The sequence below is a fragment of the Oncorhynchus mykiss genome, chromosome 8, assembly GCF_013265735.2.
Source record: "Oncorhynchus mykiss isolate Arlee chromosome 8, USDA_OmykA_1.1, whole genome shotgun sequence".
NCBI lineage: Eukaryota > Metazoa > Chordata > Actinopteri > Salmoniformes > Salmonidae > Oncorhynchus > Oncorhynchus mykiss.
The window spans coordinates 19,247,769-19,273,514 of record NC_048572.1 but is presented as its reverse complement, the minus strand read 5'-3'; the positions used below and the strand labels follow the sequence as shown (position 1 = coordinate 19,273,514).

General features: G+C 42.7%; 1 protein-coding gene across 20 annotated transcripts in view; it reads left to right on the top strand.

The window, feature by feature from the left end:
- The window catches only part of LOC110529548 (receptor-type tyrosine-protein phosphatase kappa), a 163,225-nt gene that overhangs the window by 60,483 nt on the left and 76,996 nt on the right, over positions 1-25,746 (top strand). For all 20 annotated transcript variants that reach the window (XM_036984933.1, XM_036984942.1, XM_036984932.1 and 17 more), the window contains 3 exons: positions 10,247-10,328; positions 13,069-13,184; positions 18,460-18,634. In XM_036984933.1, coding sequence (XP_036840828.1) covers positions 10,247-10,328; positions 13,069-13,184; positions 18,460-18,634 — 373 coding nt within the window. The remainder of the gene's footprint in view (positions 1-10,246; positions 10,329-13,068; positions 13,185-18,459; positions 18,635-25,746) is intronic.

Below are 25,746 nucleotides of genomic sequence, written 5' to 3'. Positions count from 1 at the left end.
GTAACTACCCTGGAAGGTTGGTTGACTGGTTACAGTTTGAAGCTTTCTCTTGAGTGGGCAGCTTGATAAAAGCCAGTCAATATTTAAATCACCCAGAAAATATACCTCTCTCTGTCAAGCATTTCACACGTTATATACTGACTGTTAGCACTTGGTGGTCTATAGCAGCTTTCCACAAGAATGGGCTTTAGGTGAGGCAGATGACAAAATGAAATGTCATCAGCACAACCCAGATAAACTGCTATCTATATAGCTAGCTCCTCCTTGCTACTTCCAATCTACAGTATATACAGTGGGGCAAAAAAGTATTTAGTCAGCCACCAATTGTGCAAGTTCTCCCACTTAAAAAGACGAGAGAGGCCTGTACTTTTCATCATCAAAACATCCAGAAAATCACACTGTAGGATTTTTTATGAATTTATTTGCAAATTATGGTGGAAAATAAGTATTTGGTCACCAACAAACAAGCAAGATTTCTGGCTCTCACAGACCTGTAATTTCTTCTTTAAGAGGCTCCTCTGTCCTCCACTCTGTATTAATGGCAGCTGTTTGAACTTGTTATCAGTATAAAAGACACCTGTCCACAACCTCAAACAGTCACACTCCAAACTCCACTATAGACAAGACCAAAGAGCTGTCAAAGGACACCAGAAACAAAATTGTAGACCTGCACCAGGCTGGGAAGACTGAATCTGCAATAGGTAAGCAGCTTGGTTTGAAGAAATCAACTGTGGGAGCAATTATTAGGAAATGGAAGACATACAAGACCACTGATAATCTCCCTCGATCTTGGGCTCCACGCAAGATCTGACCCCGTGGGGTCAAAATGATCACAAGAACGGTGAGCAAAAATCCCAGAACCACACGGGGGGACCTAGTGAATGACCTGCAGAGAGCTGGGACCAAAGTAACAAAGCCTACCATCAGCAACACACTACGCCGCCAGGGACTCAAATCCTGCAGTGCCAGACGTGTCCCCCTGCTTAAGCCAGTACATGTCCAAGCCCGTCTGAAGTTTGCTAGAGAGCATTTGGATGATCCAGAAGAAGATTGGGAGAATGTCATATGGTCAGATGAAACCAAAATATAACTTTTTGGTAAAAACTCAACTCGTCGTGTTTGGAGGACAAAGAATACTGAGTTGCATCCAAAGAACACCATGCCTACTGTGAAGAATGGGGGTGGAAACATCATGCTTTGGGGCTGTTTTTCTGCAAAGGGACCAGGACGACTGATCCGTGTAAAGGAAAGAATGAATGGGACCATGTATCGTGAGATTTTTAGTGAAAACCTCCTTCCATCAGCAAGGGCATTGAAGATGAAACGTGGCTGGGTCTTTCAGCATGACAATGATTCCAAACACACCACCCGGGCAACAAAGGAGTGGCTTCGTAAGAAGCATTTCAAGGTCACGGAGTGGCCTAGCCAGTCTCCAGATCTCAACCCCATAGAAAATCTTTGGAGGGAGTTGAAAGTCCGTGTTTCCCAGCAACAGCCCCAAAACATCACTGCTCTAGGGGAGATCTGCATGGAGGAATGGGCCAAAATACCAGCAACCGTGTGTGAAAACGTTTGACCTCTGTCATTGCCAACAAAGGGTATATAACAAAGTATTGAGAAACTTTTGTTATTGACCAAATACTTATTTTCCACCATATTTTGCAAATAAATTCATAAAAAATCCTACAATGTGATTTTCTGGATTTTTTTTCTAATTTTGTCTGTCATAGTTGAAGTGTACCTATGATGAAAATTACAGGCCTCATCTTTTTAAGTGGGAGAACTTGCACAATTGGTGGCTGACTAAATACATTTTGCCCCACTGTAGCTCCTCCTTGCTACTTCCAATCTACAGTATATAGCTTCTCCTTGCTACTTCCAATCTATATACGCTATATATACAAAAGTATATAGACTCCCCTTCAAATAAGTGGATTTGGCTATTTCAGCCACACCCGTTGCTGACAGGTGTGTAAAATCGAGCACACAGCCATAGACAAAAATTGGTAGTAGAATGGCCTTACTGAAGAGCTCAGTGACTTTCAACGTGGCACTGTCATAGGATGCCACCTTTCCAACAAGTCAGTTTGTCAAATTTCTGCCCTTCTAGAGCTGCCCCGGGAAACTGTAAGTGCTGTTATTGTGAAGTCAAAATGTCTAGGAGCAACAACAGCTCAGCCGCGAAGTGGTAGGCCACACAAGCTCACGGAACGGGACCACCGAGTGCTGAAGCACATAAAAATCGTCTGTCCTTGGTTGCAACACTCACTACCGAGTTCCAAACTGCCTCTGGAAGCAACGTCAGCACAAGAACTGTTCGTCGGGAGCTTCATGAAATAGGCTTGTGTGTGGCTGCTCGGCCATGGAAACCTAAGGTCACCATACACTATCCCAAGCGTCGGCTGGAGTGGTGTAAAGCTCACCGCCATTGGATCTGGAGCAGTGGAAACACATTCTCTGAAGTGATGAATCACACTTCACCATCTGCCATTCCGAGGGACGAATCTGGGTTTAGCGGATGCCAGGAGAATGCTACCTGCCCCAATGCATAGTGACAACTGTAAAGTTTGGTGGAGGAGGAATAATGGTCTGGGGCTGTTTTTCATTGTTCAGGCCCCTTAGTTCCAGTGAAGGGAAATCTTAATGCTACAGCATACAATGACAATCTAGATGATTATGTGCTTCCAACTTTGTGACAACAGTTTGGGGAAGGCCCTTTCCTGTTTCAGCATGACAATGCCCCCGTGCACAGAGCAAGGTCCATACAGAAAGGATTTGTCGGGATCGTTTTGGAAGAACTTGACTGGCCTTCACAGAACACTGACCTTAACCCCATCGAACACCTTTGGCATGAATTAGAACCGACTGCGAGCCAGGCCTAATTGCCAAATATCTGTACCCGACCTCACTAATGCTATTTGTGGCTGAATGGAAGCAAGTCCCTACAGCAATGTTCCAAAAGAGTGGAGGCTGTTATATGTCATAGGCTACAGTAGGCTACTACATAAAATGTTCAGTGGCACACTGACTCACCTAATGATGAAGATGAAGCTATAGGCTACTCACTGTGATGGCCGATGTGCTCGTCGTGGCAATAGACTCTCAAGATGAGCTACTTTGAAAAAAAGTGCTGCAGTTATCAAAAAATATATATATTTGAAAAAAAAAAAAAATTCTTTGACTTGTTTTGCAGACAGATTAGTCTTCTCTTTTCAGCAGTAGGGTTTTGCTTCCAAACTATGATTTTCCTGCAATTTTTTTAAATAATTTTTTTATTTTTTATTTTTTAATCTGCAAAACCAACAGCTGCAACCAACCATAGAAATATAATCCATCGATGGCAGTTCCCATTCAAGTCAGGACTGGCATCCATTGCTAGTGTACACAAATTGAACAGTCTATTTAACCAGGGTAAGAAGTTACAATACCCTGCTATGGATTATATGTCTATGGCCACAACACAACAAGTTGTATATTTGACCCGCATGCTGCTCAAACTGCAGCCTTCCCGACTGTAGGCATACTGGTAACTGTCAAAATAAAGGAAGCACTTGAGTAAACAAGGGATACAAAGTATATATTATGGTGTGGGGTGCATTTTCCTGGCATGGTTTAGGTCCAAATGTAGAATCTATGCCAAGCCGTATTCAAGCTGTTCTGGCAGCCCATTGGTTGCCCAACAATCAATCAATGTATTTAAATGTTTTATTTAACCTTTTTTAACTATGCAAGTCTGTTAAGAAGAAATTCTTATTTTACAGTGACTGCCTGTCCTGGCCAAACGCTACCCTAACCTGGACGACGCTGGGCCAATTGTGCGCCGCCCTATGGGACTCCTGATCATGGCCTGTTGTGATATAGCCCGGGATCGAACCAGATTCTGTAGTAAGGCCTTTAGCACGGAGATGCAGTGCTAGAGGCAATTATTTATAAGGCCTTTTTACATCGGTAGATGTCACAAAGTGCTACACATGGTGGCTAGGAAAAACTCCCTAAAAAGGCAGGAACCTAGGAAGAAACCTAGAGAAGAACCAGGCTCTGAGAGGAGGCCAGTCCTCTTCTGGCTGTACCGGGTGGGGATAGAACATGGCCATTAAGGCCAGGTTGTTCTTCAAGATGTTCATAGATGACCAGCAGGGTCATTCAGAGGTCGAGACAGCAGGTGCGGTAGAGAGAGAGAGAATAGCTGGTCCGGGACAAGGTAGCATGTCCGATGAACAGGTCAGGGTTTCCATATGCCGAAGGCAGAACAGTTGAAACTGGAGTAGCAGCATGCCCAGGTGGACTGGGGACAGCCAGGAGTCATCAGGCCAGGTAGACCCTTTTAAGACACTTTGACACTGTTGGTGTTTCCTTTATTTTGCAGATACCTGTATGTGCTTGTGATACCTTAATCAACAGTTATTTTTTAAATAAACTATAGATCCTCTGTGAATACATTATGCTCCTGTGGAAAAATACTATTTATATATTTTTTGCCCTCTATGGCCCCAGCCCCTGACTCACACAATTGGCCAGTCAGATTATTATTATTAATACACAAATTAACATTTATGAACATTATTCACATAATGCAATATTCTATTATACATCCTATCATAATCCAAAAATTATATTACAAAAATAAGTAATGTATGGTTGTATTATCAGTTCATTAATCTACTTAATTGTATAGCTTAGTAAATTGAAGAATGATTGACAATAAATAATTGTAATCAAATTAAAATGTTGATACATAATAATGAGTTAATTACCTGAATGCATCTTTATTGCCTAGGCGTTAACAAAATATTCATACAAATATGATTAGGCCTCTCATAAACTAGGCCTTGTAGAAAAAGGGTCAATCAAGTTAGGTCTGCCAAATTAATGTAACAATACAATCATAAAAAAGTTGTTTAAACATGCACAATTAGAAGCATCAATCTATATAGAAAAAGTGTGACTAAATTCGAGCCCAGTAACTTTGCTCACCGCATCCTCCTTGTCTCGTATGGCTGCCACGAAAAGCCCCCACCTGCAGATCTGCATGAAGTGTGTGAGTGCCACTGGCGATGTACCTTGCTGGACATGCTAGATGTTCTCGGCGGCTAATCATCACTTCAAACGCATTCTTTCGTGGTGTTATTGGTTGGCCTACTACTACTGGTAGTAATGTTAAAATGTAAGTTATGAATCGCAAATCACTATACAGCTGACACACTTGATTTCATTTTGAGTTCGATTTGGTTGTCCAAAATACTATCAGCTTGCCCTGCTCTTTGCCGATGAATGCCCTGATCTCTGGCCAGTCAATTGGTTAAATTACATTGTTGTTTCGTCTATTAATCGCTTCTAATAGATCTGAAAATGATGCATAACCATAAATTTAACCGAATGTTTGTTTATAATGAGGGACGTCCCATGTTTAACCTGGACACATAAATAGTAGGAATTTGCTATGACCGCATGAGAGATAAATTAAACATCTGCACGTCGCCTGCAGGTGCAAGCCTGTGTGTTTCACTATCCAATCTGAGGCTTGAACATGATCTGAGGCTGTTTGGTCTCTTGGGTATCAATTTGGGAGAGCGGACAGTGTATTATAAACAAGAAGACGCATATATTGGCCAAAAAAAAAGAACACATCTGATTTTTGTTTTCGGTGTGTGGAGAAAAGTGAGGCGGGGCATCGTTTAAACAGTAATTCTACTTTGTCCGGCCTAACTAGGATTAAAGTGTCAGATGCTAAACAGCAGCAGTGTATGTGATGATTACAGCGACAAATGTTGTTCACGAAGCGTGTGACAAATATAATTTGATTTGAGTTTGCTGTGTATTTCACCTTTCAGAGACTTTCATTTGGTCTGTATTGATTTATTGTGTGGAGACATTTTGGGATAATTTAACTTTATCACAGGGTTGCTGAGTAAACTCCTTAGTTCCTCAAATCAAAATGGGATAAACAAATGTAAACCACCAATTTGCATATATCCACTCTGAGTGTTTTTATTTCGTTGGCTGTCATCCTCAGCCTGTGTTGTGAATATGTCACCGTCTTCTCCCCACCTGGAGGGGTTCAGAGTTTGTTCTTTTCAAAGAGCTGTCAGGGGGCTGATGCTCTGAGGAGAGCTCACTGGTTTATGGCAGGGTGATATAAGGGCTAGTCTGTTGCAGCTAGCTCAGTTAAGATAATTGCTCCAGCACAGGGTGTCACAGCAGAGTTGGTTTTTTGTTTGTTCTCAACTTAAATTTTCAATGATGTCCAGCCTCTTCTCTTTGCTGTGACAACTGAAAATTGCAATCGGTAGTTTGGAAATGGCTACTCTATCACCTTGAACCCCAAAGACTAATAGGTGTTGTTGTTCATCTATGTTGTAAGACCAGGCTCTAATAAGATCATGGTGTTGAGTTAATAATCTGCTAACCGAATACAGTACATCTGTCCATTTTCACTAGTTGTGGAAAGTAGATCTATAGAAGGGGGGGGGGGGGTCATGGCAGATTCCCATGGTTGCACTGACTGTACTTAGAACCACTGCTTCCTTCAAAATGTATACCATAATCCTCGTATTGGAATTATCGCAAGTGCTGGCTTAAGATTTGTTTAGCCAATATCGTATGCATTAAGAGGGAGATCACTTAAAAGGTTATGTATCTCAGCTAAAAGCTAAATATCATCTTTATGCTAGAGCAGGGATGGGCAACGCGAGCAGTGGCTCGCGGGTCTGTGTCCCCACATCCATACCAAGATGTAGTCAGAGCCGGCCCTAGCCATTTGGGGACCCTAAGCAAAATGTTGTTTCCCTCACCTTGCAAGCAAAACAATCTAGTGGCCATCGTCTTGACAGAGGAGAGAACAAGGTTTTAGTATTAATTTCTTGCAATTCTATAGCGAACAAAAATATAAATTCAACATGTAAAATGATGGTCCCATGTTTTATGAGTTGAAAGAAAACATCCCTGACATACACACAAAAATCAAATTTCTCTCAAATTCTAAGCAGAAATTTGTTTACATCCCTGTAAGTGAACGTTTTTCCTTTGCCAAGATAATCCATCCACTTGACTGGTTGGGCATATCGAGAAGTTGATTTAAGCATCATAATCAATACACAGGTGCACCTTTTGCTGGGGACAATAAAAGGCACTGTAAAATGTGCTGTTTTGTCACACAACACAGTGCCACAGAGTTTTGAAGGAGCGTGCAATTGGCATGCTAACTGCAGGAATGTCCACCAGAGCTGTTGCAAGGGAACTAAATGTTAATTTCTCTACCATAAGCTGCCTCAACGTCATTTTATTTAGAGAATTTGGCAGTATGTCCAACTGGCCTCACAACTGCAGACCACGTGTAACCACGCCAGTCCAGGACCTCCACATCTGGCTTCTTCACATTCGGGATTGTCTGGGGAGTATTTATGTCTGTAATAATGCCCTTTTGTGGGGAAAAAGTCATTCTGATTTGCTGGGCCTGGCTCCCCAGTTGGTGGGCCTATATGCCCACCCATGGCTGCACCCCTGCTCAGTCATGTGAAATCCATAGGCTAGGGCCTAATGAATTTATTTACATTTCCTTATTTCCTCATATGAACTGTAACTCAGTAAAATGGTTGCATGTTGTATTTATATGTTTTGTTCAGTACCTTCTACCTTCTTAACAGTACTATCAACAAGGTTGGTGGTCAGGTGCCACGAAGAGGGACATTTGCAATTGGCTCAAAAGAGAGCAGCACGGTTGGCCCTTGGATGTACACAGAGAGCAAACATTAATAATATGCATGTCAATCTCTCCTGGCTCAAAGTGTAGGAGAGATTGACTTCTTCACTACTTGTATTTGTGAGAGGTATTGACATGTTGAAAGCACAGAGCTGTCTATTTAATCGACTAGCACCCATGCATACCCCACAAGACATACCACCAGTGGTCTCTTCACAGTCCCCAAGTTCAGAACAGACTATGGGAGGTGCACAGTACTACATAGAGCCATGACTACATGGAACTCTATTCCACATCAGGTAACTGATGTAAGCAGTAGAATCAAATTTTAAAAAGTTATACAAATTCACCTTATGGAACAGCGGGGACTGTGAAGCAACATGCACAAACTCCATGCATACACACATGATAACATATGCGCTATATGCACACGTACACATGGATTTTGTGTTGTAGATATGTGGTAGTGGAGTAGGAGACTGAGGGCACACACTTAGTGTGTTGTGAATTCTGTAATGAATGTATTGTAATGTTTTTTAAATTGTATACCTGCCTTAATTTTGCCAGACGCCCGGAAGAGTAGCTGCTGCCTTGGCAGCTAATGGCGAACCATACTAAACACAAATCAAATACAAATGGGGCCCCCCCCCGTCACTAATTCGACCATGATTACTACAAGTTTAGATAGCTGGCCACTAGACTAACTTATCAACGTAAAATGTTTTGCTGACATGGGCTAATTGAGTAACTGTCAGTGACTGACATAAGAGTAAAACTACTGATGCAAAACCACATTTCAAAATTGCACCTTGTGTATTCTACTATTCTTGCTCTGCTTTCTTGACATCTAAGTCAAGCAGACAGGTCCTACAGGCCCTAGTTTTGTCGCATCTGGAATACTGCGCAGTTATGTGGTCAGGTGCGGCAAAGAAGGACATATCCAAATTGCAGTTGTTCCAGGACAGAGCAGCACGTATTGCACTTTGAAGTACACAGAGGACGAATGTCAATGAGATGCCTGCTTATCATTCCTGGCTCAAAGTTTAGGAGAGATTGACTGCATCACTGTTGGTCTTTGTGTGAGGTGTTGATGTGCTGAAGGTACCGAACTGTGTTCAAGCAGTGGGCACACAGTTCAGACATTCATCGGTATCACACAAGACATGCAACCAGAGGTCTTTTCACAGTCCCCTTGTCCAGAACAGGGGCTGGGAAACACACAGTATTAAATTGAGCCATGAATAAATGGAACCCTCTGCCATCGCAGGTAACTCAAGCTAGCAATAAAACCAGATTAAAAAAACAGAAAAAAGAACAACACAACGGGGACTGTGTTTTGCTTTGCATTATATATTGTATTATGTATGTGATACGACTGTGATGTGTGGTTGTCTCGCCTGGATTTCTTAAGATGAATACACTAGTTGTGGGTCACTCTGGATGAGGAGCATCTGCTGAATGGCTAAATTGTAATGTAAATGTAGTGCGACAGTGTATGTATATTTCTATATATTTTGTATTTTATTTGTTGTGTTGTTTCCTTTTTGACCCAGGAAGAGTAGCCGCTGCCTCGGCACTAGCTAATTGGGGATCCTAATAAATACTAAATACTAAAACAGTATGTTGAGCCTTTTTTTGGGGGTGGGGAATTCACACGCAGGCTTACAAAAGGGGCGTCACATGACCGCTAGTTGCCCATCCTTAAGCTAGAGCTAGGCTGCAGCTGGCATGAACTATTACTGTAAATGTTTATTCTGTCTCTCTCTCTTTTCTTGCTGAAAGTCATGCTTAGAAATTCAGGGGATCAGGATTCAGCTGTAAATTGTCCTTTAGATCTCACAATAGATTTAGTACATTGTGAATTCTAAGAAAGATTCATTTAAGGTTGTGTTCTGTGAAAAACAAAGTGCACAATGTTGAAGGGTTATTTTCTATAATCAGCTTCAAGTGGAGGCAAAACCTTTTGAATTTACCGTTTATAGAAATGTACATCTGTTCTCGTTGGCCCTCCAACACTTAGGCATACTTATGTGTCCAGAATAGAACAACACTATGTGAGCCAGTTTGATATATCCTAAGGACAGATAAGGGTGACGGACTCTGTCTTTTTATTTAGTAGAAGCTGGGTACATTCCAACAAATAACCACATTTTTGGTGAGTTGGCCGAAGAGGCCCATCCATCAATTTGTATTGTGGACGCAGCAATTGAAAACTGCCATACATGTAAGACATTGCCTGCTAGCCCTCACACAAAGGTATACACGTTAAACTCGGGTTTACATTGTGTGTCAACCTATTAAGGCTGAACCATATGTTCTGCCCACAAAACTGGTCCTTTTTTCCCATCTGTGTGCAAGACTGATTTCAGTTTACGATCACATCCCACGTCACCATAAAGTGCCCACAGCGGATGTACCAAACAGCTTCTTGTCGGAACCTACAAGTGTCCTGGACAGAATGATGGAGCATTGGGGATCAATCTGAGAAAATAAGCGTTGTTAACATCCTCTCTCCCCCGCCGTCCTCTCTCTCTCTCTTTCTGATAGGTCATATTTGAGGCGGAGGTCTCGGACGGGAAGACCGGCTTCATTGCCATTGATGACATCCAGGTTCTGAGCTATCCATGTGGTAAGTCATTACACAGGCAGTAATTACCAGACACTCCTGCATTGCTGCTGATGGGCTTTTTGTTGCTCCGAAAATTAAGATAAGAAGGTGACCTGGTAGAGGGGAAGGATGAGGTGAGCAAGGTTTGCTGCTGGAAGATAATAAAGTGGGCTGACCTGCATTTGAAAGCATCAGTGTCGGCGCAGGAGGGAATAAATAAATATACAAATAAATGAATCTTCCGTGTAATAAAGGATAATTGTGCTCTCTCAGCATGGCTTTATGGGTTGTAATAGCTGGCTTCCACCCACTTCAGCACAATGAGGTACTTGAACGTTAACCTTAAAAAAAATCCCTGGCTTCCTGATAACCTGACCATTAAATATATTTGTGGATTTCTTCATTTTCATCCAGAGACCATTTTACAAAGACACAGTTAAGCATGTTTCCGACAGTTTCTACAGATGCCAAGAATCTGAGACGCCATTAGAAAGAATAGACTTTTCATTATTGAATAAGAAATGTAATTTAAAAAAAGTGTGTGTGTGTGTCCACAGTTGTTTGCTTTGTATTCATACTGTTACACATCGATGGGGTCCAACCTGAACATTGAGATATTTGGATTTTACAATTCCCTCAGTTATATAGTCTATCCAGGATGATCAAATAATTAACATTAAATAATGTAAAGATATCCCAATTAGGAGCACCAGCAACCACAGGGGTAGTGATTTCACCTGAGAAGAGCTCCTAACTAGGACTGTAATCCTTTTGAACAGCGTAACAAACCTTTATAAAACTAACCATCATGGTTAGTTGTGACAGTTAATTCTAAATGGTGGGTAAAATGGCTGGTTTAGGTACCCTACACCCTTTGAGGACTAGACTGGCGCAGTCCAGTGTGTCCAGTCATGTATCCTGTCCTGCTACCTCCTAGGTTACACCCCAAATGGCACCCTATTCCCTACATAGTGCACTACTTTTGGCCAGAGCCCTTTAGTGCACTATGAAGGGAATAGGATGCCATTTTGGACACAGCCCTAGCCTCCACAGTAACAGCATTCATTTAAATTGACAGCTGCATCCAGAGAAATTATCTGAGCAGTGAGCAGTACTGAGCACTAGCCACCCCTCATTTGGCAGTGGGGTAAGTGGATTGACTCAGGGGACTGGTACGTCCCAGGCTAATTTGGAGATAATCTGCTAATGGCGTCACTCCAGAGGGTCATTTCTGTTGGATTTAACAATAATAATTAAATAATAATTACCCTTCCCTCTCCATCATTCAACCATTTACTACTTTGGAGTGTTTAGTGAGTGCTATAGTAAAGCAATCATAGTCCTAGTAAGTGCATGGTTGCTCTTCAGTAACAAATGCTCTTGATTGGGTCCAACAGGGGATAATCAGCAAATGCCATTTTCTTTTGCACCATGGCCTCTTCCTGATCCCTGTCTCAAGAGAAGCTTGCAGCTCTTCAGCAGCACTGACGTTAGGATGGATCTCTAACTAAGCTCTGTGTGAAATTAGTGTGTGCTGAACCACCCAGCTTCTATCCACCCATTGCACTGATGATAATGAACTAGCTAAGCACTCACCCAAGCTGACAAACCATTGGACACAGTGATTTACAGTCTCTATTTTAGCAATAGTCCCTAGAGTCAAATGAGTTAAATCACTATGTTTGGGTCTTTTTCTAAGGTCCTATCACTAGTCCATTGGATTATCTCCTCTCTTCACAATGGCCCCGATCTCACACTGTAGTGCTCTCGCAGTCTACGATGCTGTATCTTTGTATGTATGGTATGTGCATAAAATATCCCTAATCAGTTTTTCCACCAGAGTATAAAGGGTAATTTGGAGGATTACCCTGCGGCTGTGACTTGAATTCACTGCTTGATTATAGAATACAATTAAATTCAGAATCACTCCAAAACACTAATAAAAAATACAAGAACAACTACAGGCACTGAGTTTTCCTTCTCAAAGTCAAATCGAAGAAAGATAATTCATTTTAAATGCAGCAATTTTAAACTTGAACATGTCTTTGTAGTTGCAGAGAGAAAAACTTGGTGTCTCTAAACATTGATAAAGTCATAGTTAATGTATTCAAAGTATGAATAGCCAAGCCATCGTTTGGCTCGTTAGGTAATCTGTAACGAGGATCCCTGGACATTAACAACAGTGTGAAGCCAGACAACCGTTTTGGTCCTGTTGTGTTCAGAGTTTAGCGCTGTTTCGTAAATGTTCCTCCTAGTTACGTGTGCTCAATTACTGCTGGCACCGCTCCAGACTACCACGCAGCATCTGGGCTGCCAACCTTCCAAATCACCATGAATAATTTAGCTGTCCATATCAAAACTCTGCTTGTTAATATTATTTTTTCCAAAAAAGACTCCATTCTTCTCATGTTAGTTTAATGTTGTTGTTGGGTATTTTATTTCCAGACCACATAGGTTTCCTTTCCTTTTTCCTGATGTCCCACAGCCCTCTTAGAACACTAGTATCTTTTGACTTGAGGTGCAAGTGTGTATTGTAATAATCCAGGCTGTTCCCAGCAGTGGTGTATGTTTATTGAAAGTGTTTACCAGTAACCACTTCACCCACTCAGCTCTGGCTGTGTTTGTGTGACAGATGAGGTAGTTACTAGGACTTGCCGTCTGACATGGCGAGAAAAGGGGGGTGCTGGGAAACCGCAGGGCTGCATTGATCATGTCGTGTGCTCTGCGTTTATGACTGCTGTAATGGTTTTCTTCCCCATAGATAAATCGCCTCACTTCCTGCGCCTGGGAGATGTGGAAGTCAACGCCGGGCAGAACGCCACCTTCCAGTGCATCGCCACCGGCCGGGATACCATGAACAACAGGCTGTGGCTGCAGGTATGGACTGGGATTGGGAGCAGGGCTAGCCACTGTACAGATCAAATCCAATTTTAATAGTCACATGTGCCAAATACAACAGTAGACCTTACAGTGAAATGCTTACTTACGAGTCCCTGACCAACAATGCAGTTTAAAAAAAAATACAGGTAAGAATAACAGTTTAAAGTAACAAGTAATTAAAAAGCAGCAGTGAAATAACAATCGCGAGACTATATACGGGGGGGTACCGATACAGAGTCAATGTGTGGGGGCACTGGTTATTTGAGGTAGTATGTATATGTAGGTAGAGTTATTAAAGTGACTAGCCTGGGTAGCCATTTGGCTCGATGTTCAGGAGTCTTATGGCTTGGGGCTAGAAGCTGTTTAGAAACCTCTAAGACCTAGACTTGGCGCTACCGATACCGCTTGCCGTGCGGTAGCAGAGAGAACAGTCTATGACTAGAGTGGTTAGAGTCTTGGACAATTTTTATGGCCTTCCTCTGTCACCGCCTGGTATAGAGGTCCTGGATGGCAGGAAGCTTGGCCCCAGTGATATACTGGGCCGTTAGCACTACCCTCTATTAGAGGTCGAACGATTATGATTTTTCAACGCAGATAGCGATTATTGGAGGACCAAAAAAAGCCGATACCGATTAATCCGCCAAATTCTTTTTAAAAGTTATATATACATATATTTGTAATAATGACAATTACAGCAATACTGAATAAACAATGAACGCTTTTATTTTAACTTAATATAATACATCAATAAAATCAATTTAGTCTCAAATAAATAATGAAACATGTTCAATTTGGTTTAAATAATGCAAAAACAAAGTATTGGAGAAGAAAGTAAAAGTGCAATATGTGCCATGTAAAAAATATAACGTTTAAGTTCCTTGCTCAGAACATTTGAAAGCTGGTGGTTCTTTTTAACATGAGTCTTCAATATTGCCGGGTAAGAAGTATTAGGTTGTAGTTATTATAGGATTATTTCTGTCTATACCATTTTTTATTTCATATACCTTTTGACTATTGGATGTTCTAATATGTACTTTAGTATTGCTAGACCAATCTCGGGAGTTGATAGGCTTGAAGTCATAAACAGCGCAATGCTTGAAGAATTGCGAAGAACTGCAGGCAAACGCAGTAAAGTGCTGTTTGAATGAATGCTTACGAGCCTGCTGCTGCCTACTACCGCTCAGTCAGACTGCTCATCATCAAATCATAGACTTAATTACAATATAATAACACACAGAAATACGAGCCTTAGGTCATTGATATGGTAAAATCTGGAAACTATAATTTTGAGAAAAAAAAAGTTTATTCTTTCAGTGAAATACGGAACCGTTCGGTATTTTATCTAACGGGTGGCATCCATAAGTCTAAATATTACTGTTACATTGCACAACCTTCAATGTTTTGTCATAATTACGTAAAATTCTGTCAAATTAGTTCGCAACGAGCCAGGCGGCCCAAACTGTTGCATATACCCTGATGAGAAGTGACACAATTTCCCTAGTTTAATATTGCCTGCTAACATGAATTTATTTTAACTAAATATGCAGGTTTAAAAATATATACACTGCTCAAACAAATAAAGGGAACACTTAAACAACACAATGTAACTCCAAGTCAATCACACTTCTGTGAAATCAAACTGTCCACTTAGAAAGCAACACTGATTGACAATAAATGTCACATGCTGTTGTGCAAATGGAATAGACAACAGGTGGAAATTATAGGCATTTAGCAAGACACCCCCAATAAAGGAGTGGTTCTGCAGGTGGGGACCACAGACCACTTCTCAGTTCCTATGCTTCCTGGCTGATGTTTTGGTCACTTTTGAATGCTGGCGGTGCTTTCACTCTAGTGGTAGCATGAGACGGAGTCTACAACCCACACAAGTGGCTCAGGTAGTGCTGCTCATCCAGGATGGCACATCAATGCGAGATGTGGCAAGAAGGTTTGCTGTGTCTGTCAGCGTAGTGTCCAAAGCATGGAGGCGCTACGTGGAGGACGCCGTAGGAGGGCAACAACCCAGCAGCAGGACCGCTACCTCCGCCTTTGTGCAAGGAGTAGCACTGCAAATGTGCATGTGTCTGCTCAAACGGTCAGAAACAGACTCCATGAGGGTGGTATGAGGGTCCGACATCCACAGGTGGAGGTTGTGCTTGCAGCCCATTACCGTGCAGGACGTTTGGCATTTGCCAGAGAACATCAAGATTGGCAAATTCGCCACTGGCGCCCTGTGCTCTTCACAGATGAAAGGAGGTTCACACTGAGCACATGTGACAGACGTGACAGTCTGGAGACGCCGTGGAGAACGTTCTGCTGCCTGCAACATCCTCCAGCATGACCGGTTTGGCGGGTCAGTCATGGTGTGGGGTGGCATTTCTTTGGGGGGCCGCACAGCCCTCCATATGCTCGCCAGAGGTAGCCTGACTGCCATTAGGTACCGAGATGAGATCCTCAGACCCCTTGTGAGACCATATGCTGGTGCGTTTGGCCCTGGGTTCCTCCTAATGCAAGACAATGCTAGACCTCATGTGGCTGGAGTGTGTCAGCAGTTCCTGCAAGAGGAAGGCATTGATGCTATGGACTGGCCTGCCCGTTCCCCAGACCTGAATCCAATTGAGCACATATGGGATATCATGTCTCGCTCCATCATGTCTTGCACCACAGACTGTCCAGGAGTTGGCGGATGCTTTAGTCCAGGTCTGGGAGGAGATCCCTCAGGAGACCATCCGCTACCTCATCAGGAGCATGCCCAGGCGTTGTAGGGAGGTCATACAGGCACGTGGAGGCCACACACACTACTGAGCCTCATTTTGACTTGTTTTAAGGACACTACATCAAAGTTGGATCAGCCTGTAGTGTGGTTTTCCACTTTCATTTTGAGTGTGACTCCAAATCCAGACCTCCATGGGTTGATAAATTTGATTTCCATTGATAATTTTTGTGTGATTTTGTTGTCAGCACATTCAACTATGTAAAGAAAAAAGTATTTAATAAGAATATTTCATTCATTCAGATCTAGGATGTGTTATTTAAATTTTTTTGAGCAGTGTACTTCTGTGTATTGATTTTAAGAAAGGCATTGATGTTTATTGTTAGGTACATTCATGCAACGATTGTGCTTTTTTCGCAAATGCGCTTTTGTGAAATCATCCCCCGTTTGGCGAAGTTGGCTGTCTTTGTTAGGAGGAAATGGTCTTCACACAGTTCGCAACGAGCCAGGCGGCCCAAACTGCTGCATATATCCTGACTCTGTTGCACAGAACACAAGAGAAATGACACAATTTCCCTAGTTAAAATAAATTAATGTGTTAAAATAAATTAATGTTAGCAGGCAATATGCAGGTTTAAAAATATATACTTGTGTATTGATTTTAAGAAAGGCGTGATGTTTATGGTTAGGTACACATTGGTGTAACAACAGTGCTTTTTCGCGAATGCGCGTGTTAAATCACCCAGTTGGCGAAGTAGGCTGTGATTCAATGATAAATTAACAGGCACCACATCGATTATATGCAACGCAGGACAAGCTAGATAAACTAGTAATATCATCAACCATGTGTAGTTAACTAGTGATTATATTAAGATTGATTGCTTTTTATAAGACGCATTTAATACTAGTTAGTGCCTTACCTTGGCTCCTTGCTGCACTCGCATAACAGGTAGTCAGTCAGCCTGCTACGCAGTCGCCTTGTGGCGTGAAATGTAATCGGACATGATCGGTGTCCAAAAATGACCGATTTGTTATGAAAACTTGAAATTGGCCCTAATTAATTGGCCATTCCGATTAATCGGTCGAACTCTACCCTCTGTAGTGCCTTGCGGTCAGAGGCCGAGCAGTTGCCATACATGGCAGTGATGCAACCAGTCAGGATGCTCTCGATGGTGCAGCTGTAGAACCTTTTGAGGACCATGTTAGTTTGTTGGTGATGTGGACACCAAGGAACTTTAAGCTCTCGACCTGCTCCACTACATACCTGTCGATGAGAATGGGGGCGTGCTCGGTCCTCTTTTTCTTGTAGTCCACAATCATCTCCTTTGTCTTGATCATGTTGATAGAGAGGTTGTTGTCCTGGCACCACACGGCCAGGTCTTTTACCTCCTCCCTATAGGCTTTCTCGTCGTTGTCTGTGATCCGGCCTACCACTTGTGTCATCTGCGAATTTAATGATGGTGTTGGAGTCGTGCCTGTCCGTGCAGTCATGAGTGAACAGGGAGTACAGAAGCGGACTGAGCATGCACCCCTGAGGGGCCCCTGTGTTGAGGATCGTGATCGTTGTTACCTACCCTTACCACCTGGGGGCGGCCCGTCAGGAAGTCCAGGATCCAGTTGCAGAGGGAGGTGTTTAGTCCCAGGGACCTTAGCTTATTGATGAGCTTTGAGGGCACTATGGTGTTGAACGCTGAGCTGTAATCAATGAATAGCATTTTCAAATTTTTGTCCAGGTGGGAAAGGGCAGTGTGGAGTGCAATAGAGATTGCATCATCTATGGATCTGTTGGGGTGGTATACAAATTGGAGTGGGTCTAGGGTTTCTGGGATAATGGTGTTGAACCTCTGGATTGATTTATAAGGATGCGGGTCAAACTGTTGTTTATGGATCACACCAACTGACAAAAAGTAACCTTAAAATTATCCCACAGTACAATTCATCACTCAGGATATCACTGAGCATTGTGTCCTCATAACTCAAACACCTCTCTACCCCCTCTCAAATCCAATACCTGGCTCAAGGAAATGCCACGTGTTTTTTGGGGAAATTTCTATTAAGAAAGAATGCAGTAAAATCAATTTTGTCAGCTAGGGCTGCAGGAAAATTACTGTTCAGGTGAGGGCATGATCTAAGCCCTCCCTAAAGCCTAGGGTGAACTGATAAGACTCACAGAAATAGAGCGCGAGAGGGATGGAGGTGAGAAGGAGGTAAAGAGGGAATAAGATAACTCCTCTCATGGATGACTGGGTGGAAAAGTGAGAGAGGCAATGTGACCTTTTCGGTGCCGACCGTTGTGGAGGCGAAAATGTAAAAGAGGCACTGCTGTTGACATCAAACTTGTCTGATAACGATCCCAGTGATGATAAGCTCTGGGTGATTTAACAGTCCCATTCATTGGCTCCCGCCGAGATACACTTTTATGTGCTATCAGCCAGACGCATCCTTGATGTTTGAAAGATTTTACAAACTTTCTGTTTTTAATAAGTAATCCGTCATCTTCCCGATTTAAGGCAACGTCCTTCCAATAAGTACAATGTTTTCCTTAATGTTTTTATCTTGCAGAGGAGAAATGGGGAGGACATTCCCGTGGCGTCAACTAAGAACATCAACCACAGGCGGTTCGCTGCCTCGTTTAGACTCAAGGAAGTGACTAGTCTGGACCAAGACCTTTACCGATGTGTCACCCAGTCAGAGAGAGGATCTGGTGTGTCCAACTTCGCCGGACTCATCGTCAGAGGTATGTGTGTCCTCATCAGATGATATCTTGGTATGTAAATTCATTCATGCGCATCTGATTATTACCTCATAAATCTACCATATTTATTTGACTGATTGTAAAGTATTTTATTACAGTAAATAGTGTACATCAGTTTTGTCAATTGTAGCTTTGAACTCAGTTGCAAAACTCAGTTGCAAAAATATTCCTTCATAAACATTATGCAGATATCAAAAATAAATATGTGAGGGAACACACAACTAGCATATGTTTATTCAGGCGGAGGAATTTGAATATTATTTGGATATTCAAATGAGAATCACCAAAAGGGAGAATAATTACACAAGTTCTCATGTCATGATGTCTGAAGTCTGCTTGTGGAAATGCTTCTCAGATGTGGTCAGTGGAGAGAGCAGAGAGGCTTGGCTCCCAGCCATGCTTCAACAGACACCTCATAATCAGGAGACGTCTTTCTCTCTCTCTCTGAGCTGCTCTACATATCTCCAGCCACACAGAGAATTAGTGCAGACAATCAATCTTGGCTTCTTCAAAGTTCCTACCTCCGCCCCCAACCAAGAGGAAGGGAAGGCCAGTTTTTTTGCATCGGTAAAGCAAATCTTATTTTTAGCTTGGGCCAGAGGGTCCCAGAACCCTGGTGTTAGAAGGTAGTTCAACATTAACTGCACTGACAGGTCCAATATCTCACTAGCGCTTGAAAGCAGACATCCTGCTACACTGATCCGAAAGATGGTAATTTTAAAGGAAATTTTGGGGCCATTGATACGGGCGGCCCATAATGAGAGCTGGCATGGAGTTGCCCATTGTCGTTTATGACCTAAGGGTAGTAGTTTATTAGTGGCTGCTCTGCCAAAGCCGAAGTGACAGAGGATGCTGCCGGCTATTTTGGTCCCCTTTGTAACAAATGAAAATTTCAGTGGCAAATTCCTTTCACAGAAGAACTATTGATCTATGTGTCCCCCAGCGGTGAAAGAAACAACACACTGTGGCGCACAATTGACTTTGTCATGAGGTATGCGTGGCTCCCAGAGCTTTTTGACTAATCATGTTGCCCCATTCCTAGTAGAATCTAAACTTTATTGACAAGGTTGCTCATTGGAACAGAGCCTAAAACAAACATGCCTGTTGAGCTCTGCTTTAACAAATGAAAGCAACCCGTTCACGGCTTTGATCGTTAAAGTTATTTCTTACGGCTTATTGAAATGATTGCTGAGGTGACCTTAGGTGCAATTTTCAATATGGTATTTCAATTTCATATCTTATGGGGCTCTATGATAAGGAAACCATGTGAAATAGGTACTTAATCTAAGGAGTTCTAGTCTGTTGTCTTCTTGTGCATGTATGTGTGTGTGTACACTTTAATAACTGTTGTGTAGATAGTGTGCTGTCATCTCCCCTGGTGTGTATGTGTGGGGGACAGTGTGGTTCCCTGCCGTAAACAAACTGGCTGATTGGTGGCAGACATGACTGTCAGCAGAGAGGCAGGTTGGGATATATTTTCTGCTTAAAAGTAGATTCAAATGTGATAACTGCCAGCTCATCCCACACTGAAGAAAGGCTCCTGCTTGACAACCCCAGGCTCAAAGAGAGATTGTTAAACTCTGATGAAGCCTCATAATGATGCCAAAGGAAGAACTTGGAATGCACAGAAAAGAGAAACACCAAGAAAGGAACATATTTTTCTAAGGATATGAATATGAAACTGGATTGATTCCAAGCCACGAGGGCTTGTGGACTATGTTTGCTGGTTAACCACAGGGTTTGAGAGGCAGAATGATTGTCACCTTGTAGATGATAGCCTAATACCGCCTGCCCAAACGGTGTCTGCATGCTGGAGGTAAGGTGGGGGAGACAGATGGTGGAAGGGATCACTCCTCTGTGTCCTGTAACAGCATCAGTCAGATGGAGATTGCTGTGTGTGCTTTGTTGTTCCAAGGCCTGCCCTGTCACTTTCTCAGATCTTGTCATTAGCTTTTTTTAAAAGCCAGAGCGGACCCGAGCGTTTCCTCCCGCATAAAATGAAGTTGCTGCAGCTCTCTCTCTCCTCCCACTGTTTGTTTTTTTATCAACATACTGCCTTGGAGACTGTCGTCTATATCGGAAATAAATGAAAATCAATTACTATTAGAATGGCTCCGGAGCCAGGGCTGCTTGGGGCTGGGTTAGACCAGTCACAGCAGAGTTGAGCTGCAGGTTGGCCAGTCAGTAAGTTGTGCGACTGCAAGGCGGATGTTTATTAGCGTGGCCTGCTGAAGGATGTGAGAGATGGATGAGACAAGGTTCAAGGAGCAGTAATGCGAGGGCTCGGCGATATCATTCCACACTGTCACCACACACATGATGGATGGGCTGCTTGGGGAGAGGCAATAATGCCAGCTGATGAAAGATTCCTCTGCATCTCACTCACTCACACTCTCTCTCTCTCTCTCTCTCTCACTCACTCACTCACTCACTCACTCACTCACTCACTCACTCACTCACTCACTCACTCACTCACTCACTCACTCACTCACTCACTCACTCACTCACTCACTCACTCACTCACACACACACACACACACACACACACACACACACACACACACACACACACACACACACACACACTCACACTCACACTCACACTCACACTCACACTCACACACACACAAACAACCTGCTCAGTCCAACTAGCTCTATCTTCACTCCTCCGTTATGATGCCCTAAATGGGGAGAGTCAGCCTGCCTGCCATGCCTAAAACCTTCCGCATGCTACTGTGCATTTTATTGGAAGCATATTTATAGTTTTTTAGTTGAAAGAAGACATTTTGTGTGTCAGTTACTCCAGACCTCCTCTATTGTGTTTACGCCGTTTCCTCCAAACATCTTAATGAAATGAGAATGGTCCTCGCCTACAGGTACAAGTACAAATTAGATTGGCAATTGCCTCTGCATTTAAATGGCCTTTTTCCTCTTTCTATTTTTTCCGTTGATGGGGTTGGTTTGTTTTCTTGGAAAACTACTTCTACCTAATAAACATCAGCGGCTTCAATAATTAATTGTTTTCGATCAAATATATTGTGAAGGTTTCTGGTTTGTTTTAGTTGTTGTCTATTAGTTATCCAGTATCCAGTACCCAATAAAATTACCAGGAAAAAGAGTTTCAGGAATTCAATTTTTTTTTAAATGTTTTATTGTCACATACACTGGATATGTGCAGCCGTAGTAGTAGTAGTAGTAGTACAGTGCCCCCGGAGAAAAAGTGCTTTGCTCAAGGGCACATGGACAGATTTTTCACCTTGTAGTCTTGGGTATTAGAACCAGCGACCTTATGTTACTGGCCCAATGCTCTAAACTCTAGGCCACCTGTAGCCCAAGTCCTGAGGTGACCTTAAAGGGAAAAGTAAAAATACAGTGCCCTTGGAAAGTATTCAGACCCCTTGACTTATTCCACGTTTTGTTACGTTACAGCCTTATTCTAAAATGTATTACATCTTTTTTTCCCTCATCGGTCTACACACAATACCCCATAATGACAAAGCAAAAACAGGTTTTCAGAAATGTGAGATACCTATGTGAGAATGCTGTTCATCGACTACAGCTCAGCATTTAACAACACAGTACCCTCCAAACTCGTCATCTAGCTCGAGACCCTGGGTCTCGACCCCGCCCTGTAAAACTGGGTACTGGACTTCGTGACGGGCCGCCCCCAGGTGGTGGGGGTAGGTAACAACATCTCCACCCCGCTGATCCTCAACACTGGGGCCCCACAAGGATGCGTTCTGAGCCCTCTCCTGTACTCCCTGTTCACCCACGACTGCGTGGCCATGCACGCCTCCAACTCAATCATCAAGTTTGCAGACGACATTACAGTGGTAGGCTTGATTACCAACAACGACGAGATGGCCTACAGGGAGGAGGTGAGGGCCCTCGGAGTGTGGTGTCAGGAAAATAACCTCACACTCAACGTCAGCAAAACAAAGGAGATGATAATGGACTTCAGGAAACAGCAGAGGGAGCACCCCCCTATCCACATCGACGGGAGTGTAGTGGAGAGGGTAATACGTTTTAAGTTCCTCGGCGTACACATCACGTACAAACTGAATTGGTCCACCCACACAGACAGAGTGGTGAAGTGCCTCTTCAACCTCGGGAGGCCGAAGAATTTAGGCTTGTCACCAAAAGCACTCACAAACTTTTACAGATGCACAATCGAGAGCATCCTGTCAGGCTGTATCACTGCCTGGTACGGCAACTGCTCCGCCCACAACCGTAAGGCTCTCCAGAGGGTAGTGAGGTCTGCACAACGCATCACCGGGGGCAAACTACCTGCCCTCCAGGACACCTACACCATCCGATGTCACGGGAAGGCCAAAAGATCATCAAGGACAACAACCATCCAAGCCACTGCCTGTTCACCCCGCTATCATCCAGAAGGCGAGGTCTGTACAGGTGCATCAAAGCTGGGACCGAGAGACTGAAAAACAGCTTCTATCTCAAGGCCATCAGACTGTTAAACAGCCACCACTAACATTGAGAGGCTGCTGCCAACATACTGACTCAACTCCAGCCACTTCAATATTGAAAAAATGTATGTAAAAAATGTATCACTAGCCACTTTAACCTTTCTGATCTCCCCATCCCGGATCCGGGTTCGTGAATACAGACTCAAGCTCATTACCATAACGCAACGTTAACTATTCATGAAAATCGCAAATGAAATGAAATAAATATGCTAGCTCTCAAGCTTAGCCTTTTGTTAACAACACTGTCATCTCAGATTTTCAAAATATGCTTCTCAACCATTGCAAAACAAGCATTTGTGTAACAGTATTGATGGCTAACGTAGCATTTAGCATTAGCATTCAGCTGGCAACATTTACACAAAAAAACAGAAAAGCATTCAAAAAAATAATTTACCTTTGAAGAACTTCAGATGTTTTCAATGAGGAGACTCTCAGATAGCAAATGTTCAGTTTTTCCTGAAAGATTATTTGTTTAGGACAAATCGCTCCGTTTTCTGCGTCACGTTTAGCTATGAAAAAACCCCTGTATCCAGGATTGTGTAAATCTATCAGCAAGCTCATTAGCATAACACAACGTTAACTATTTATGAAAATCGCAAATGAAATGAAATAAATATGCCATCTCTCAAGCTTAGCCTTTTGTAAACAACACTGTCATCTCAGATTTTCAAAATATGCTTCTCAACCATAGGAAAACAATAATTTGTGTAAAAGTAGCTAGCTAGAGTTAGCATTTCGCGTTAGCATTTAGCGTTAGCATTAGCGTTAGCATCCAGCACGCAACATTAACAAAAACATAAAAGCCTTCAAATAAAATCATTTACCTTTGAAGAACTTCTGATGTTTTCAATGAGGATACTCTCAGTTAGATAGCAGATGCTCAGTTTTTCCAAAAAGATTCCTTGTGTATTAGAAATAGCTCCGTTTTATACATCACATTTGGCTACCAAAAAAAATCCATAGATTCAGTCCTCAAAACGCAAACTTTTTTCCAAATTAACTCCATAATATCGACTGAAAACATGGCAAACGTTGTTTAGAATCAATCATCAAGGTGTTTTTCACATATCTCTTCATTGATACATCGTTCTTGGACACATGCTTTCTCCCCTGAATCAAATGGTAAAGTAGAAGCAGCTGGCAATTGCGCACCGAATTCGACGCAGGACACCAGGCGGACACTTGGAAAATGTAGTCTCTTATGGTCAATCTTCCAATGATATGCCTACAAATACGTCACAATGCTGCTAAGACCTTGGGCGAACGACAGAAAGTGTAGGCTCATTCGTTGCGCAATCACAGCCATATAAGGAGAGAATGGAAAACAGAGCTTCAGAAATTCTGCTAATTCCTGGGTGATGCATCATCTTGGTTTCGCCTGTAGAATGAGTTCTGGGGCACTTACAGACAAAATCTTTGCAGATTCTGAAACTTCAGAGTGTTTTCTTTCCAAAACTGTCAAGAATATGCATAGTCGAGCATCTTTTCGTGACAAAATATCGCGCTTAAAACGGGAACGTTTTTTATCCAAAAATGAAATAGCGCCCCTAGAGCTCTAACAGGTTAAACAATGCCACTTAATATAATGTTTACATACCCTACATTACTCATGTCATATGTATATACTGTACTCGATACCACCTACTGCATCTTGCCATCTTTATGTAATATATGTATCACTAGCCACTTTAAACAATGCCACTTTTATATGTTTACATACCCTACATTACTCATCTCATATGTATATACTGCACTCGAGACCATCTACTGCATCTTGCCTATGCCGTTCTGTACCATCACTCATTCATATGTCTTTATGTACATTTTCTTCATCCCTTTACACTTGTGTGTATAAGGTAGTTGTTGTGAAATTGGTAGGTTAGATTACTCGTTAGTTATTACTGCATTGTCGGAACTAGAAGCACAAGCATTTCGCTACTCTTGCATTAACATCTGCTAACCATGTGTATGTGACAAACCAAATTTGATTTGATTTGGATGGGGAGAGTTACTGCACAGCTATTTTCAGATCTCTCCAGAGATGTTCTATCAGGTTCAAGTCTGGGCTCTGGCTGGGCCGCTCAAGGACATTCAGAGACTTGTCCCGAAGCCACTCCTGCGTTGTCTTGGCTCTGTGCTTAGGGTCATTGTCCTGTTGGAAGGTGAACCTTTGTGCCAGTCTGAGGTCCTGATTGCTCTGGAGCAGGTTTCCATCAAGGATCTCTCTGTGCTTTGCTCTGTTCATCTTTCCCTTGATCCTGACTAGTCTCTCAGTCCCTGCTGCTAAAAAACATCCCCACAGTATGATGCTGCCACCACCGTGCTTCACCGTAGGGACGGTGCCAGGTTTCCTCCAGGCATGTGCATTTTACTGAGGAGTGGCTTCCGTCTCGCCACTCTACCATAAAGACCTGATTGGTGGAGTGCTGCAGAGAAGTTTGTCCTTCTGGAAGGTTCTCCCATATCCACAGAGGAACTCGGTCACCCCCCTGACCAAGGCCCTTCTCCCCCAATTGCTCAGTTTGGCCTGGGGGCCAGCTCCAGGAAGAGTCTTGGTGGTTCCAAACTTCTTCCATTTAAGAATGATTGAGGCCATTGTATTCTTGGGGA